The following is a 17250-nucleotide window of genomic DNA, read 5'->3' as shown; positions in this document are numbered from 1 at the left end:
GTATTAAAAACCGATCAACCAGCTGCTTATGCAATTGCTTAGCAAAAATAGCAAAATTATAGCAAAAATATAGCAAAAATAGCAACTGCTAAGCAAAAATATAGCAAAAATATGGCAAATGTAGCAACTGCTGAGCAAAATTATAGCAACTGCTAAGCAAAATTATAGCAACTGCTAAGGAAAAATATAGCAAAAATAGCAAAATTTTAGCCAAAATATAGCAAATATAGCCAAAATATAGGAAATACAGTCAAGTCTGGTTAATCTGACATCGTTGGTTGCACATGATTGTGTCGGATTAACGAGTATGTCGGATTAACGAAATTATGTGATTTATGATAGAAAATCGGACATATTCACGATAGATAATAACCGTGTGTACCTTGTAATAAAATCCCGGCATCTAGTGGCTGAATGTGCGATGTGGTGTTTGGTGGCAAAAAGTGACATTTCACATTAGTTATATTGACAGTAGCATGGGATGGGGCGTTGTCCAACAGCAATACCACGTGGCGTTGCTCCAATCGCATTTGCCGATCCAAGATCAGTAGCCAGGCTTTGAATATTAATGAAGTCATCCATGCTTTCTTGTTTACATACCAGTCGACCATGGTGAGTCGACCATGTTTTATATACCTGTTCGTATTTTAAACTGGCTTCATGCACATTTATCTGGCTTCAATTTGTAAACTACATTTGTATAGCTTTGTACATACAGGTTTGAATAGCTTTTCCTGTTACTTGTTAAGTTAATCTCTCAAAATACGATAAATTGAACATTACCGGTTATTATGTAATAATGTGGTTTGAAATCCTCATTCTTTCGCAACAATTTATCATTACGGGCTGTATTGGATATGCCATATTTTATTATGGTAGACTTAAATATCTCCTTAGGTATTACATTAAGGAATGTGATGAACTCATCGAACAAATGCTCAAAGAACCAGATCAACATGCAGAAGAACATACAGATAAATCTTTAGATAAACATAGAGAAAGACTCGCGGCTTTGGTGGCCAGTTGAAAATGTTCCCAATATTTTGGGGAAAATTATACCATCGAAAAAATTGATAACATGACCGATGAAGAAATTAAAAAACTGTACGCGCGTTACGAGTCTAGACTACCATGACTAAAACAATAGGTTCGGCTATGTTACAACTATACACAGTCAGAGCTCATACATTTCTTCCTATCCCGGCAGAACATCGCCCGTATTTATGCGAATCTCTCGAGAAAGACCGATTCATCGAACACACTATAAGCGCAGTGAGCTGTGAGTTTTATCATAGATACGGAATGTTCTTAGCTCCAGTAACCACCGCTTTAATAACGACTAGGTATTGTCAATAAAAACATAAGTGCCCACTTACTAATAATGGAGACTCAAGTGACACCACAACAGATTGTGGAGACACAATCACAACAAGTGAATGAGGAAATACCAGCGATTGCGAAATCACAAGCCAGAGTGACTAAGAACCCCAGAAAAGTCACCGCTGGTAAAAAGTGTGTGTTAGTGAGGAGAAGAGAAAACGTCACCCCCGATTACACAACAACAAATTCAATTAGAGGTAAGCCCCCATATAATGTTATAAAAAGCATGACTACTCCAGTTACAGACGGTAAAATGTTGGTAAACCCAACGTATCATTCAGCGGTGGTCAGCGGCTTGGCCATTGGCTATGCCCGTATGGCTAAAATGATTACTAAAGCCACACCACCCAAGCTAGATTTCAATGGTTATGATATCGATATGACGGTTCTTGATATTGGATTGGCAATGGCAACAAAAGATATGCTCATCAAACAAGGACTTATCCCAAAAGACATAATGAAGTAATTAAACATTTGAATATTTTATATTATTGAAAATTTGAATATTTTATATTCATATAAATATGGCAACATTTGCGATGATGGTTGGTGGAGCTATTGTTAATGCTTGAGCTTTTTCGGGGAGTAATTATTCATTTTCTGCTCTGAGGGAATCAAACGCTGAAGAAGTTGAAGAGAAGCATAAACGACATAATAAAGCATTAGAACAACTTGAAGCAGCCCAGTCACAATGGACCAGACAGAGGATATTAAGATTAGATTTTATTAATGATGGACTGCGTAAGCAAGGACATTCAATTCAAACATTTAAGGATGTTGAATCTGCCATGAACGAATACTTCCTTGAAGAGATATTACATCAACGAGAGGAATAGGTTGGGGAGAATACGTAGATATATGAAAAACAACCATTTAGAGATTTGACTCATTTTGCATGTACCATTAAATCACAATGGTTTTTGTCAGAGAGTTGAAGGCTTTAGCAAAACAACGTGGTCTACATGGATATTCTCGATTGAGAATTGCTGAATTGATTGATTTACTCGGTTTGGAATACAACAAACCCCAGACTGTTAGAGAACAAAGCTCAAGCGAAAAACAGTTGGCTGAGAGGTTATTCTTGAATGAGAAAAGCTGAATTGATAGCTTTACTAGATAATAATAATCAATCCGATGATGTTGATAAAAATAATCAACCACTTGATGAGTTAAAATTTGTACCCACAGCCAGCGTTGGTAAATATCTAAGAGTTTGGAAGATGGATATTAATTCCAACATGGATGTTAATGATGTTTAGCCCATCGTATCAAGCAGAATTAACAAGGAGTAAGATGATTTAAATAGTATAAAATTTATCGCGTAAGAAACCCATGTGTATGACGAGGGATGATTGGAGGGCCTATAAGAAGTTGACTAGTTGTCATGTTTGTAATAAACCTCTGAATGGGGATTCTGTAAGAGATCATTGCCACGTCATGGGTAATTATGGGGGAGCCGCGCATAACGTGTAACTTGAAACAAAAAATGAATTCTCAAACAATACCCATCCCCGTTGTGTTTCATAACCTTAAAGGATATGATTCTTATCTCATTATGCAAGCTATCTCAAAGACTGACGGCGGTTTAACGTGTATTCCTAATAATATGGAAAAATATATATCATTCTCGTTGACTAAAACTATACATTATAGGGACAAGGATGGGAAAGCCAGATTAAAGCAAAGTAATGGGCTTAGATTCACAGACTCCGTACAGTTTCTGTTATCTTCCCTGGACAATTTAGCTAATGCGAACAATCCCAATGACTTTGCGATAACAAATCATTATACTGATCGGTGTCGTCATTTGTTGTTGAGAAAAGGTGTATACAACCTTACGAATATATGGATGATTGGTCTAGATTCAACGAAACTAAATTACCACCCCTTGAATCATTCTATAGTAACTTAACAGAATCTAAAATAACCGATGCCGATTATGAACACGCTCTGACGGTCTAGGATAAATTAGGTTGTAAGAATTTAGGCGATTATCACGATCTGTACTCAAAAACCGATGTACTTTTACTCGCCTATATTTTCGAGATATTTAGAAAGACATGTTCAAAACAATACGGCTTGGATCCGGAGTGGTACTATTCCAGTCCCGGACTATCGTGGGATGCATTGTTGAAGAAGACTGGTGTAGAACTAAAATTACTCACAGATTACGATATGCACTTGTTTATTGAGAAAGGATTAAGAGGTGGTATATCGATGGTAGTGAAAAGGTATTCTAAGGCTAATCATAAATTAGTGGAAGGATACGATCCGAGTAAACCCGACACGCATATATTATATCTCGACGCCAACAATTTGTACGGATGGGCTATGAGTCAACCTTTACCCACGGGTGGTTTTGAGTGGGTCGATGTGAATGAGATCGAAGTGAATGATATTCCCTCAGATTCTGATAAAGGGTACATACTAGAAGTTGACTTGGAATATCCAAATTCGTTACATAAAGATCATAACACTTATCCGCTAGCTCCTGAAAGATTAATGGTGAATAAAGATTGGATGTCGGAATATCAACACTCCTTGATGGGTAATAGTAGGTTAGCTAACGTAGAATAAACTCGTACCAAATTTGATGGATAAGACAAAATATATAGTTCACTTCAGAAATCTCCAGTTATATCTATCGTTAGGTATGAAACTAAAGAAAATACACAGAGTTCTAAAGTTTGATTAAAGCCCTTGGATGGAGCCCTACATAAGGTTGAACACAGATTTAAGAAAGATAGCTACCAGCGATTTCGAAAAGAATCTATATAAGCTCATGAATAACTCAGTATTTGGTACAACAATGGAGAATCTAAGGAAGCGTGTTGATGTTAAATTGGTCAGATCTAATGAGGAAGAAAGACTCAGGAAACTTATAGCCAGTCCGTCTTTTAACAGAAGCAAGATATTTGATAACGACTTAGCCGCACTACATATGCAGAAGAGTGATATAAAATTCAACAGACCGGTGTACTATGGTTTGAGTATTCTTGACTTGTCAAAACACTTAACGTATGACTTTTATTACAACGAACTTAAGAAGCAATACGGCGATAGATGCGAGGTGTTATATACCGACACAGATTCTTTGTTGATGGAAATACAAACCGAGGATGTGTATAAAGATATGGCAGAAAAAATAGATATGTACGACACGAGCGATTACCCAAAAGATAATCCACTGCACAGTGTAGTAAATAAAAAGGTGTTAGGTAAGATGAAGGATGAATGTGCTGGGACCCCTATAGCGGAGTATGTTGGATTAAGACCTAAGATGTATTCTATAAAGAAGCCCGATAATGGAGAGATAAGAAAAGCTAAGGGTGTTTAGAAGTATGTGGTAAAAAAGCATATCAAACACGAACAGTATATAAAGAAACATTATTCAATGGTAGAACATTCAAACACGAGATGAACTCTTTAAGAAGTTACAATCACAGGATATATGGATTAAGAATGAACAAGACATCATTATCCCCCTTAGAGACAAAGAGATGGATTGATAATGATTGGTGTAACTACCTATGCTTATGGTTATGGTAGTAATACTGTATCGTTGGGAACTATGAGCACTCTTCTCGTACAAATGCCCTGCCCGGTCCATCTTTAAGATAGTAAAGGATAGGCTCTCCTTCTTTCATAACCAACCGACTAATGTTATATATCTTAAGGGACCAAATTGGATTGGTTGCACGACGTTGGCCTCCTTCAAGTTCACCGGGCTGGTATAGATATAGAAGTTATTTTTCTTTGCCTCTCCGCGGCGCTGAAGATTCGGAAGTCACGGATTTCATTTTAATCGCATCGGATGGTTTCTTCCCGATTCATCTCGTTGCTTCATTATTCAGCGCTGATACAACAGCTGATAATCCTGTCACCCATTCGGTTGATCTCAATCGTTCCGATTTCATTTCAATCCTATACTGATATCCAAACAAACGTTCCGCTAATGTCTGGTTAAATCTTTCGACAATAGTTTGACTGCGGTGGGCCTCTTTTTCACCACGCCTGATTTCAACATCGTGCTTTGTTAACAGTTTAGTTACTGATCCCATAAACCCGCGACCGGGATCTACTTGAAATAGCTTAGGCCATTTTAGTGGTCTGCGTTTATATATGCGACTCTGTGCACTAGCTACTTCTGTTGAATCTTTTGAGGTTAATGGCTCAGCCTCCTTGTAGCGACTAGCCACATCCACTACAGTTAAAGTGTATTAATACGTTTTGCGTCTTACCTTATCATGGGCAAGAAACAAGAGGTCAGCTTGATGAACTTCATTCATTGTAAAAATATCAAACTTCTTCCTTGGGATATAACGCGGGCTACAGTGGAAGTGGTCCAGAACCATCATTGTGTATACTACTCATGGAGTGTCTGTGGAACACGTGGTTGACGTCGAAGGCGCCAATCCATCTCATCCCACATGTGCTCGATTGGTGAGAGATCAGGGGAGCGAGTCGCGCAGGGGATGACATTCACATTGTTTTGTTGAAGAGAATCCTGAACAAGTCTAGCAATATGAGGCCGGGCATTGTCATGTTGAAAGGTAATGCCTGGGCCATGACGACAGAACAACAGGGCCGATAATCTCGTCGCCCTAGCACTGTCCATTGAGATTTCCCTCTACCACTATCAAACGGGTCCTCTGTCTTGCTGTAATCCCACCCCATACCATAACCTTGCTGCCCCCAAACAGATCTTCTTCCATGACACAATGATTGACGTAACGTTCACCTCGACGTCGGTACACTGGAATCCGTGGCTGAGGTGAAAACGAGACTCATCAGTGAATAGAACTTGTCCCCATTGTATGGCCGTCCACGGTAGACGCTGTCTGCACCACTGTAGACGTGCTTGATGGTGGTTTCCTGTCAAAATGGGACGTCTGGACGGTCTTCTCGCGACAATCCCCGCATATCTGAGGTGACAATGTACGGTTTGTGTAGATATTCGTCCAAGGCCAGGGATGCTTCTTGCAGTCACTGTTGCTGGCTGGAATCGATTTCGTAGGTGTGTTGTTCGAATCCAGTTGTCTTGTAGATTATTGGTTACGCGTGGCCTGCCACTCCGAGGATGGTCTCTGACTGCATTTGTCTGTTGCCAACATTGCCATAAACACCAAATGGTGTTTCTGTGGACGTTAAATTGTCTTGCAACATCACGTTGACTCGATCCTGCTTCATGCATACCAATGGCTCACAGATGCTCATTTTCGGATAGGCGTGGCATTGCGTAATTTTTTTGTTTTTCTGAGTGGTTGTTGTCATCACGATGCTAAACAATGCATATGGAATCCCGTTAACGCACGTTTTTATACCCATCCTTGGGTAGTGAAATGCATGGGGCTTGCATAAAAGTCAACTTTTGCATGGAATGCATGCTTTTCTGTAGCAGCTGCATTTTTGTGACTTGATTTCATACATGTACAACAATATTGAAAATCAAACTTTACTTGTTTGAAAAATACACTAAAATATTGGTGTCACGGGAACTTTTGTTGTTGATTATATTATCATCAATAACAAATAGTGAAAACTAACATAAAATATGAGTGCAATTTTATTCTGAAAAAACAATATCCAATGATTCAATGAATTATTTCAATGTCACTGGACATTCATGTACATTCTCCTCTGACATATCAAATTTCTTTAATTATGATTACTGTTTGGAAAAACTGGTGCTCCCACCTTTGTCTTCTCAATTTAAATAACAGGATATGCATGTTTTAAAACTCATTGTGTACTGAATAGGCATTTATGTAAACTTAATCAGATGACAATATTGTTACAGCAATTGACCAGAAGAGATATAGACTGAGATAATATTGTTTAAATCAAACAGGGCTTGAGTAGATTCTGGAGCTCTTAGATTATAGTTATACCCCGGGGTAGATTCTGGGAACTCCCAGAGTATATCAGATTTACACCGGGGTTGGCATCAAGTTGATGGTAGGTTGATAGTCAATGGACATAGACAAAGCAGGGTTGATAGGATTGGCTTGGGGTAATTCATCAATTATGTAGTGATAACCTCTGCCTCTGGTGACGGGCCTGCTTTCCCCCCATTGATTAGCAATGGAATCAATGGGGCCATAAGGGGAAGGATGAAAAGAATCTAATCCCGGAGCAGCGATGAGGATTGTCAGTTGGTTTTGTGCCAGCTGATGCAGCCATGTTTATTGTCAACATTTGGAAATTGTATTGTCTTGATGGATGTCATCTGTGATTCACAGCAATTTCTGATTGAACAGAACTGGTGCCATGACAGGATGAGAGAACACATTCTTTTTGACAGGCTCAGAGATCCATGAGCAGATCTGAAAAAGTAGGTGACATATCTGGGTGAGTTGCAGATGGTTCGAATTTCACACCTGTATGGAGAGAAGATACTCCTGCATCTTTAAAATCCAACATCGTAGTGAGTGGCGTATCTTGAGATAGACCCCTGTGTCAAACCCATTTATGCAGGTGCTTCTATCCATTATACGATGGTTGACTGTCTCCAAATCCTTGAACTTCACAATTGGAATGCTCATTTCATTTGCTGCAATGTAGTTATAGTATCTGACATCTTATCTAAGTAGAGATCGATTGCAGTCTCAACAATGAAGCTAAAAATGCAGTTATGGAGGCCTGCTTGGATTCAAACACAGAAGAAATGATGTACTTAATCAAAGTCGATGGTGATTCATATACATAATATTTGTATGTAATACTGAGAAAGTGTCCAATATGCTATGTCTCTCACCTTGTTGGTCTATAAACATTGATGACAAAACTCTAAAATGTATTTGGACCTGTATATGAAACTAACTGATGTATTTGGTGTGGACAAAAATCTAAACAAATCCACTAGGAGCTGGTTAAGAGATTACAACATTCCACTGCTCCATAGCTTAAACACCTTATGGTATGAACATCGGATTATGCATCACTTGAAGTGTGAAGAGCAATTCCATCAATTCCTTCACCAGTGTTTGCAGAGGATTCCCCTACCATGACTTAATCCAGCTTGAATAGAAATAGTGTAACGGCCAATTTTGGTGTCCCCTGCCGTGACATTACTTGAATGTTGCTAAAAGCAGTGTAAAACCATACTCACTCACTCAATCGAAATATGTCTCATGGAAAAGCACTGTGCTTTGTGGGACATAAAGGTCTAAAGTACTGTCAGAAATGCTAGAAAACTGCTTCTTGCCTGTTAAAAAGGGATATAATTTTAACAGACTGTTGTTATTGAAATATTGAGTAACTACCGATCGCCCTACCTGTGGTTTGAAGTTTTTCAGTCACAAGGAGTCCTATCGACAAGTTTACAGGCGACAAATTCGAACGAAAACTGGAAGTTCACATTTATTCTAAGTCCAATGATGGCAGTCTGAAACGGGCTATAGAAATATGTGCACATGACTCTGTTACAATGATAATAATGTAGACTTCATAAAACATCTACTCCACACATAAAAATCATTTTGAGAAAATTCTAGATGTGCATCTTCTAAAATGACAAAATGACGCTTCGTTTTTTTTGTTAACATTGCTTTCATGATGCATGTTACATTACACTTGCATAGCCATAACCAAGGTACATGATATGGAATCTGTACTAGGAAATGCATACAAGTTCTTTACACTTTAGAGAGATAGAGGGAAACCATTTACCATATTAATTCAGAAAGGGTGATTTACCGAACTGCCCAAGCTATGGTGTTTTCAATTCATACCATCATACGGTATGATAAGAAAACAAAACAGGTATAGTAGTCCGGCAGAGAAATGAATATTTTCCCCCAACCCAGAATTAGGGGATAAAGTTTTTTTTATTGCTGGATTTGTTTAATGATGTACTCTAGATTATGAAACTGACTGATGACACTCTGTCATCTTTGGGCATTTTGAAATATTCAAGATGGCCGACAAGATGACCGCCAAAACATGAAAATATCGCTTCCTTGCTAATAGTATGGAATATGATACCACTTTTGGAGCAAATCACAAATATTTTACTTTCAACTAATTAGAATATGGTATTCTAAATGAACTGGTATCATTTAAAACATAATTTGATTCTTAAATAAGCAAGATAACTGGCAAAATGCCTGTTGAAACATTATAAAAGTCAACAAGCACGGACTCTTTTTAAGGATAATTGATTATTCTGAACTTTCAAAAATGAATATTGGCTCAAGGTTTTCTTCACATATATACAATCAGTTTAAGTTTCTTCCTCATCATCAATAACACGGCTTGTGAGTGGGTTGAAGCAGACACTGGAGCTACAGGAGCAGAATACTGTGCAAGGTAACTGGGCGTGACTGCAACCACATCGATTTGTCCTACACGGTGTATCACTGCCACAAGTGCACTTCACAAGTTTCAAAATATATTGTGGTGCTAGTGCAACACTTTCAGGTACAGTAACTGGAAGAAGGCACTTGGATGTAATGTCTATGGAACCCAAACTGGGTTGGATCCATCGCAGGCGGGTCTGGCTGTAACGCAGCCTTCCACACACTGGTTTGGAGATGTGCCCGCTTCACATTTTCCAAAAAGGCTTCATCTGTTGGCGGTAAAGTTGAGAGCTTGGGAATTTGAGTACAGCCTCTTCCAGTTTTGGTTGCCCAAAGCGAGCTTCTGTAATAGATGTGCAGTTTGGTTTGCCATAGCACATTGCAATGAATTGAGTTGCTTGTAAAGTGATTGCGGGTAAACCTGCTGTCGGATCTCCAAGAAGTGAGAGAGAGTGACCGTCCTTTAATGCCTTGACCACTTTTCCTTTACCAATCCCAAAACATGATGCTGTTGTATCACAACCACTCAATGCATGTGCTGCATGTAGGTCAAGAACGATAGGTTTGTTTTTGGAAACAGAAGCTCCAATGTCAATGACAGTGCGCTCCTGAACAGGTGACTCCATGAATACATGCACCTTGATATTCTGTAAGTAGTAGAAATGTAACAGCAGGAGGAATACGTCGGTATCATCTGACAGAACAGTCACTGGATGGATTCCATCTGATGCTACTTTAATTGCTTGTTGGACAATTATGTTGTCAGCTTCTTCATGCGTTGTGGCAATGTCATGTCTGATGGATATGATGCCATTGAACACTTCATGTGGGACATTATTCTCTCCTGTAATGACAAGTTTGTGTTCTTTGGTGTGAACATGAAGCAGATCATCGTCATTAAGGAAGTCATGGGAAATCAAGTTTATCAACGCATGTTTGTTTTCTTTGACTGTGAGGGTAACCTTCTGGGGAGGTAAGATTGTTGACACCTTCATGTGATGAACTCTACTGCTGGCATTTGTTGTTCTTCCCTGCCTTGTGACATCCTTAGTGCTGTACTCCTTGTAGCGGTCAAATACCAAGAACACATCTCCAACTTTCAATTTTGATATAATGTTAGCTTTGAAACCTAGCAAAAAAACTAGGACTGTTCCCCATTCTGGCCAGCGAATGACCCACAGCAATGCTGATCCATCAATAATCAAGGCTGTTGTCTGATTATCTGTTTGACGAGAAGATACTGGTACTTGTAAAATACGTTTCATCGTGGACTTTGCCTTGCAAACTCTCATTTCTCCAGCATCGCTGAACATGGAAGTAGGAACTGGTGCCAATTCATGAGAAAATACATGCTTAATGTCAACATCACGAGAGCTGGCCTGCAGACCAATAACACGAGAGTAGATCAAACTTGTGTCGAAAACTTTAATTGATCCAATATTGATATGCTTCTTTGCTGTATCCATTGTAACAATCTTTTTTGGAATTGTTTCATGAAAGCTGTTTGGCCATCCACTCTCAAAGCTTTCCATCTGCTTTGTTCCAATATATACTGCATCGTGAATGTTAACTGCAGAAGAAGAAACCCTGCTGGAAACGATGTTCACAAGATCTTCAGGATGAGTTTCTGGCTTCATTGGATCAATGAAAAGTTGAAGCTGCTGTCGAATGTTCTCCCTGTCCTTGGCATCCGAGTCTATTCTTGATTTGTTTTCTTCTTTGTGTTTCTCCTGTCGCGTTTCCACATTGCGTTGACTGATCTTTAACACATCTTCCTCTAACTGTGTGCAAATGTGGAGACTTAATGCCCATGTCTTTAGCATTTCAGGCCTCAGGGTAACTCCAATTATTCCCCCTTGCCCATGACCATATCTCATAAATGTTGTTTCGATCCACATGTCACTCCAGATACCGTTCCAGTAGCCAGGTATGTGTCTCATTACATGATCACCCGCAAGAAAGTGTTCTTGGATTTTGATGGGCATAGCTTCAGTGGACCTAAGATAGAACAGACCATATCTGGCATAATGTGTATGGCCTGCAGCAAAGAAGTACGGCATCATTTGTTTAACTACTTCAAGGTGCAACGACCAGTCACCTTCCCTCTCTGCCCTCACATACATCATCATAATGAAAACAGGCTTGATGAGAACGTCAACCCACAGCTTTGTGGTCTTGCTTACTGAAGAGAGAGTTTGCAGTTTAAGCTGAAGTTGATTGCCACTGCTGATACTGCCAGGTGCAAGCACACTTCTCAAAATCTCTTCTGCCACCATACGAAGAGCTCTGACTTTCTGTGGAAATTTCTTGCCTGACAGCATCTTTGGCACACCAGCAAACACATTTCCCATTACCTCTTCCAGACCACTATTTGCCATGAGTGATCCTACTGATCCTACAAAGCTCATCAGTAGGTGCATACCTCCTAGCCGTAGAACAACATTTGAGAATCTGTCTGGATACACCCACATGATCACATGAAGGGCAACTCTGTAAAGTTGTTGATCACAGGTGAATACGGTAATCTCTTGACCTGTCAATTGAGTCAGACGCTGAGCCTCAACTAAGGAAGTCATCATGGTATCAGGGTGTGATGGTGTCATGTCTATGAGTGGTTGGTATGAAGCAGAGGTGCTTGGTTTCAAGGTTCCACCATTTTCCAGAGAGAATCGGGTGTTGTATCCATTCAATTCTGGCCACTCGTCTGTTGTTACTGCATCCTTTAAGAAGAGAAAATCCTTCTCCTTAGCTTCATTTGATGACACAACACGTTGGCACAATACCTTCAAAAGCAGTGGTGACTTCAGTCTTGCAGTTTCAGGCATTGCTGGCTTCTCAGGACCATGATAGCGAGTAATGACAGGCTCATGATCAATAGGCACTGCCATATCTTCCTTTCTAATTCGCGTGATCAGAGCTTTGATGTCAGAGGAGTTAACAGATCCATTGTCAGTTGTTCCTGTCTGTGCTACGAGCATTGCTAGGGAGTGTGTTGATTGCTTTCCATTTTGTGATGAAATATCTGCATCAAAGTTGTCAACAACAACTTGAGTGAAACATGTATCACCATTGATGATCCCTGATAATTCACAAGCATGTGCAGCAGCGTGGGCAGCTGATTTCTTGAACCTGAGAACTTCAACATGGGAACAAACTACTTGAAAGTTGTGCATTAACTGGATCATACCTTTGGAATGGCGCAACTTCATGCCAAGTCCAATCTGTAAGTCAGTAGGGGTGTGCTTCAAGATTCCAGTTACCATATTACCCATCAATAGAGCTGAAGGGGTGTGATCAAGGTTTGATGATAAGGAGGCAAAGAGTTCCATTAAGGTTTTGCTAGTTGCCTGCTCTGCATCTGATAATGTGAGTCGTGTTTTATAATGCCCTCTGTCTGTTGCAATTTGTTTGGTCTCCTGCTTAATCTGCTTTGACAACTTGGTAATAGAATTTTGAAGATCATCATCTTCATCCTGTGCCAATCGTAGAACAGAGGAAGCTGCCGTTTGAAATGCAATAACATTGGCATATCCAGGAGAGGACAACACTAGGAGTTCTCGACTGAATTGCTGGGCTAGTTTCTGAATCAAAGTTTTTCGACACATTTTGCTACCTCCATTGTCTGCATATAGTTTATGCAACTCTACTGAGTTCCAAATACGTGTTTCATCTGACACAACAGAATCAACAAGTTTCTTGTATGGTTCATCAAGGTCCCACCTTTGTCCCATAAATCTACAACGACAGTCAACGTGATACATTGCATCGGCAGCATGTAGATCACTCACAGCCCCTTCAATCCGTATCCTTACTTCAGAAGCCCACTCATCATCATTGTCCAAGTTCCTTTGTAGCTCTAAATGCTTTCCATCAGCATAGTGTTTGCTGTAGCTGATAATAGTCTGTATTCTCTTAGGTCCTGCAGTAGAAAGTTTCTCTGACTTGCCCTTACATCCATATTTCCACTCAAAATAGCAACTCATTGCTACTAAATATACACGTCCATCTGTAAAAGTGGAAAAATTAGTATAAATTTAAAATTTGTGCATTTCTGACCCATTTGACAACAGAAAATATGTACCTTACATTTCATTTCGAAAAAATGACTGCTCCCCAAAATATAGTAATATGAGAGTTGTCTCCCTTGAATAGCAGACGACTCATTATGACTATGTGTAAAGCAATATGTACTACAATCAGATGCTCTACTTGCATTTAACACACTTTATATAATTCTTTGTGAAGTCATACATCATTTCATATACCTTTGATAAATTGAATTGAAGAAAACTGTGAAAAATACTTACACAATTGGTCCCACTGCTGAGATGTCAAGTTCAAGCTTGGAGGCAGCCATTGAAAGGGACCAGTCATTAATTGTTCCATTCTTTTTTTCCAAAAAATTGGCCCAATCTTTTTTGGTCCAGTTTGTTTTGGCATGAATTTCTTAAAAGTATTTAACACAATTTAATATAACCATGTGTATAACAGATATAATAGGTTTTGCTTTATTTGCACCTCTTTTGAGGTAACTATTATTTTTTTTTATCTTTATTGTTTTTTATAATTTGATTTCAAAATACAGTGGGAATTTATCTTATTTTGTAACTATAGAACATTAACAATCGTTAGAAAATCCACAAGCATCCCAGTTGACACTGAATAATATAATAACAAATGTATATATAACGATATATACTGATTTGGGGGTTTTCATAGACAATATTGCCTATTATTTTGATTAATTACATTTCCAAATGAAACTATTTCATTAAGAATAACATATTCTAATATGTTGAAGGCAAAACAATAGTGATATGCACCAAAAGTAGTCCCTTATTCCATACAATTAGCATGGAAGAGATATTTTCATGTGTTAGCGGCCATCTTGGCAGCCATCTTGAATATTTTAAAATGCCCAAATGTCAATTTCATAACCTAGAATGTGTACTTAAACAAATCCAGCAATAAAAAAAACTTTATCCCCCAATTCTTGGATTTTGTCCTCTCTGCCGGACTATAGGGGTGGTCTCAGAAACAAAAGTGGGGCAATATGGATATTAGACAGCTTTGATACAGGGTGATAGTGTACAAGCTTTATGAGCAGAAGCTAACCCCGACTTGTAGTAGAATTTGGGAGGAATTAAAAATACAATTAATGTTTTCCGAACTGCACTTTTGCACTACAAGAGTCGGGATTTCGATACACTGCGCGTGGCGATGACCGAGCACTTTTCACGGGAAAATATTCCATCCTGTCTATGAGGTCACATTATCTCCAAACCATTCATAACTATCACAGTCAGGGCGTCCAGATAATTTACTTTGGTGAATCATTCCACTGACTACATGTGGCTATTGGCAGATGGACAAAAAGCACCCATGGTACCATCAGGTAAAGGTAATCGTGTCATTGTTTTGCACACTGCAACCCATGATATGGGGCTTATTGATGGATGTTTTCGAGGCAAAAAAGAAAACTGGTGATTTTCATTAGGGAAATTATAGGAGGTGATGTGTTCATAGACTGGTTGGAACTTCAGCTATTGACCATTTTAAACAACATCAGTGTGATTGTCATGGATAACGCCAGTTAATATAATGTCCGGGAATCAGATGCTGTCGCCCAAACCATGAGTAGTCTGAAGGCGACCATACAGGAATATATGACATTGGTCGACTACAGACCATATGAAACGAAAGTTCCACTGAATAAGAAACCAGTATTAATGTACAAGACATATGTGCTGGCGGCACAACACGGTTACGTTGTCTTACATATGCCAGTCAGACATTGTGAGCTCAACCCTGTTGTGTCAATCTTGGCTAAATGTACAGGCTTCGTGGCAAGACATAACACAACATTCAAAAGTACAGATTCACATACGTCATCAGCGGAGATAAATGCTGCCAAACCATCTGTAGAACAAATACTTCTGGATTCCAAAACCGCAACCTTCCAATACCTATCCCGTTTCATAGCTCTTAACTAGTCCATCATGTTTCCAAGCAAATATAATGCAGTACATATCCTAAATTGCTATCTCATCAACGCATGTCAATTAAGTACAATAACAGCAATATTTTGAGACAACCCCCAACTCGGTGACATCTGCACCTGGGAGAATGCACGGGACTGTGTGAGGTCATCACCTCGGCCGGGACAGGTGTTGGGTAATTACCTCAGGTTATAGGTCAGGTTTGGACAGATTAGTTTAGGGCAATTCGCGTTATTTTGATATGTGCTCTTTTTATAGTCCTATGACTGGTATTTATTAAATGAAGCCAGAAAAGCAGTTTTCTAGCATTTTCGACAGTACTTTAGTACCTTTAGCTTCAAGTACTACAAGCAAGTCTAGCAACAGAAACCAAAGCTGAGCTGGCCAACAAGGAGCTATCAGCTCCAGTGACATCCATCACTGCCGGGCCACCTGCCCTGAGCGTCAAAGGTTGTGGGTTCAATCCCTGGATGGTCATGCCAAAAAACTTTAAAAGATGGTACTTGCTTTTACCCTGCCTGGCACTTGGAATTCAGGGGCCAACAAGGACTGGTTGGCTTGGCGTTAGTATACTGCGTCTGAATGGGGTACTCATGTTAAACCTGCTGCCTGGTATCTCAGTGGGCTGGCATTATAAAATCGGCATCAGTGCATGCACACAGGTCGCTGTATAAGTGCAACAATCTTGAATTAGTTGTTAAACCCCATTTCACCCAACATAACCAACACAACCTTTCTGAGAACTAAATAGGTGGAGGAGGAAAGCAGAAATGACCTGCCACGTTATTTGTACATGGAGCTTGATTGCTTGGGGAACAATACTAAGACTTTAGAGAGGAATCCTGTTTAATTATCCTCTTCAATTTTTGATAATGACAATGAGATATGTCATTCTATAAAAATATACACTTGACACATCATGAAAATCAGTTTTCAAGATAAGGTTAGATATATCTCTATAATCTATATCAAAAGTGGAGTAATATATTAACAGATAGATTTCCATGACATTGTTACATTACTATATGTGGGTTTAAGAAATACATAAGCACAAACCTTCAAAGCATATGCCATCCTTGCTATAAGTACTCCATCTTGCATCAATAATTGAGGGGTGTAGGGGACGTTCTGTATTATTTGCCCAGGTACAAATGTACGAAGATCAACCAGATGTTTCCGGAGTTCACCTGAACATATAAAAACAACTAATATTTAGATACAATTTAAAATCAATAAAACAGAACATAGCTCAGACAAGCTCATCTCTGAACACACAATGCCATTTAGAAAGTGGTCAAATGTAACAAATGTAATATTTGGGATAACACTTTCTGAGTAAAGTGCAGATTCTCGTACTTTTTTGGGTCGAGTCCCATGTGGGATTCGAACCCACACTGCCAGAGTGAGGCACCTAATAGCCAGCACACAATGTCAGTGAGGGGTACACAAAGTATGCCATCTCTACTACCAGTTGTCGCCCTTTCATTTTGTGAAAGTCTCTGTGGCTGAGTGGGTTAGAACGCTGACTTTGTGTGCTGACGTCACTTCCGGTCATTTGCACTTAGTACTAG

General features: G+C 39.3%; 1 protein-coding gene across 5 annotated transcripts in view; it reads right to left on the bottom strand.

The window, feature by feature from the left end:
• Window positions 1-17250, bottom strand: part of LOC139452219 (hydroxylysine kinase-like) — a 184764-nt gene that overhangs the window by 58086 nt on the left and 109428 nt on the right. For all 5 annotated transcript variants that reach the window (XR_011652353.1, XR_011652354.1, XM_071233608.1 and 2 more), the window contains exon 4: window positions 16736-16866. Coding sequence is in view for 3 of the 5 variants with exons in the window: in XM_071233608.1 (XP_071089709.1) it covers window positions 16736-16866 (131 nt within the window). In the remaining 2 variants the exon portion in view is untranslated. The remainder of the gene's footprint in view (window positions 1-16735; window positions 16867-17250) is intronic.

This window comes from Haliotis cracherodii, unplaced genomic scaffold, assembly GCF_022045235.1.
Source record: "Haliotis cracherodii isolate W230 unplaced genomic scaffold, xgHalCrac1.p SCAF_9, whole genome shotgun sequence".
Lineage (NCBI taxonomy): Eukaryota > Metazoa > Mollusca > Gastropoda > Lepetellida > Haliotidae > Haliotis > Haliotis cracherodii.
This window is presented reverse-complemented; position numbering and strand designations above follow the sequence as displayed.